Here is a 2365-nt window from a genome sequence, read left to right as displayed (position 1 = left end):
GCTGCCGCCGCCTTCCGCCCCGGGTTCGCCGCCTTTTTGAGGGACGCCGCCGGCAATGGCGGCGGCGGCGCGACCGTGGCGGTGCTGTCGGTTAACTGGTCCGCGGCCTTCATCCGCGGCGTGGTGTCCATGTGCGACGGGCCGGGCGGGGGCAGGGACGGGGCCGCCGCCGTCGTCTCCGAGGTCATCAGCAACGACATCATGGCGGACGGTTCCATCGGCGGGCCGCTGGTGAGGGGTCCGGAGGGGGAGGGAGGCGGTGGCGACAGGCACGCGGCCCTGACGACGTCGGCGGACAAGCTTAGGGCGTTCCTGGACAGACGTGACAGCAGAGGCGGCAGCGGGGCGAGGACGACCGTCTACTTTGGGGACTCCACCACGGACCTGGAGTGCCTCCTGGAGGCGTCGGCCGGCGTCGTCATGGCGGACGAAGGCGGGGCCGAGGGCAGCAGTGCCTTGCTCAGGTGCCTGTCCAGGCTCGGGTTCCACGTGCCCCACGTCTCCGAGGCGGCGGCGGCGGCGGCGGCGGCCGGACTACCGCCGCCGCGGCTGGCGTGGGCCAGGGACTTTTGCGAGGTCATGGACAGCGGCCACCTGGCCAAGCTCGCCGCCGCGGGGACGGCATCCCCCGCCCCTAGAGAGGAGGAGGAGGGGTCGGTTGCGGAAGCGAACGCGAGGGCTGCGTCTCTAGAAAGGTAGCGGGCGTCCTCCGGGGTCGGACGGCTTTGTTGTTTAACTGTCCTTTTTGGGCCCGAGTCGCGAGGAGGGGGAGGGATGAAAAGAGAGCAAACGCAAACTAACCTGGACGACAAGGTCTGAAGCAGTCCGGCTGATGCTTGCCAGCTTATCCCCCCTGCGTCGCGGCCATATCCGAACGCGGCCATGCTTTCTTTCACAATATGTTCCCGATGTCTGGCGCGCCTCGTATCCCAAACGCATTGCTTGAAAAAAAAGGAATGGTTGCACGAGGGGGATGCGCAAAGTCTTTCGGGAGAAATCAGGTGCCCCCAACTTGGCGCCAGTAAAAATGGTTTGGTGAGGAAAACATCCACTCCATGGCTGGCGCTCCTTTCTTTTTGCCCCCATTCTTGTTGATAGCCGGTGTTATCCGACCTTCTCAACTGGAAGACTACTCAGCTCGACGCTTGGAGGAATGTTACCATTCCTTGGGCATGCCCTGGGGCTTCACATTCACACCTACGAGTTGAACTTTGTCAACGCCGTCCCGTCCTCAACTCCATCCACTATAATAGTGGCAGCGTTTGGCTTCGCCGTCATTTGCCTCTGTTTAATGGGCCATAAGCAGCCGCATTCCTCTCCAAAGTCAACTAGCAATTTTCCGCCCGTTAATTTCCTTCCCATGCAGGCAGCCTTGTTGTGCCAAACCACTTCCATTTTTCTTCTTTTCTTTTTGTTTTTTATCCCCCACCCCCTTTGTGTGTCACACATCCCCCATCTGCGGCTTCATCATCCCATCTCGATTCTTCTTCTTCTTGCCTGTGACAGCACCAGCCCACCCGGCGCAGGCCCGAACGCGCCTCGAGATGACGGGAAACTCTACCCAGCCCTCCCCTGAAGCTTCTGGGCCGCTCCCGCCCCCTTGTCGACGCAGACGCGGCGCAGGATTCCGCCCCCTCCTCTCCTCCAGAGGCGTCCTGTTTCCATTTTGGGGACCGTCTCTGTCACCCGTGTTTTTACTTTTTTACTTTTCTCTCCTCCCTTCTTTTCATGTTTGCTTCCCCACCTCCCGAGACAGAGAACGTCATATCATCTACCGTGTTTGTTTATCACCCTCAGCTCGGCCTGCTAGCGCACAAACACGAGTTGCTACCCTGCACCCAGGATCAAACAACAACGCATCAGCCAACTGACAGCTAAGCTCCCCCGTGTTGTCCGCCATGTAAATCGTGCGGCTGCCGTGAGCTGTGGAAGGTCTTGCCCTATTCTGCACTGCCGCCAGTCTCGTTGTCTTGCCTGTCCTTTTTTTGGCCTTGGGCCTAGATTATCCGAGTTCAGATAGACACCCGAGACAGCTGGGACGGACCAGTCCAGGAGAGGCTATCACCAAGTATCAGAAAGCCGCCCAAAAAGACCACCCTGCACACATCGCAACAACAAGAGAGCAGAGAAAAGCGACACACCGCTCGCACTGCACACCACAGCACGAGAAACCTTCCCAAAGAAAAAGAAAGGGGGACATGTGCTGGCATAGGCGTGTCATATTCGGGGACTGCAACCACGGTTACTGGGGTCCCCAGACGGCCGAGTGCCCGGCCGCCGCCTCTTCTTCCTCCTCCTCCTCCTCCTCCTCCTCCTCCTCCTCCTCCTCCTCCTCCTCCCCTTGCGCCACGGCGGCGACGGCAGC

General features: G+C 60.5%; 1 protein-coding gene across 1 annotated transcript in view; it reads left to right on the top strand.

Moving 5' to 3' along the window:
* Window positions 1–1635, top strand: part of GGTG_01965 (hypothetical protein) — a gene marked incomplete at its 5' end in the record, with an annotated part of 2214 nt that extends 579 nt beyond the window's left edge. The window contains one exon of the mRNA XM_009219736.1: window positions 42–1635. Within this exon, the coding sequence (XP_009218000.1) occupies window positions 42–699 (658 nt within the window). The 3' untranslated portion in view covers window positions 700–1635. The remainder of the gene's footprint in view (window positions 1–41) is intronic.
* Between the last annotated feature and the right edge of the window lie 730 nt (window positions 1636–2365).

Source organism: Gaeumannomyces tritici (genome assembly GCF_000145635.1).
Source record: "Gaeumannomyces tritici R3-111a-1 unplaced genomic scaffold supercont2.1, whole genome shotgun sequence".
NCBI classification, from domain to species: domain Eukaryota; kingdom Fungi; phylum Ascomycota; class Sordariomycetes; order Magnaporthales; family Magnaporthaceae; genus Gaeumannomyces; species Gaeumannomyces tritici.
This window is presented reverse-complemented; position numbering and strand designations above follow the sequence as displayed.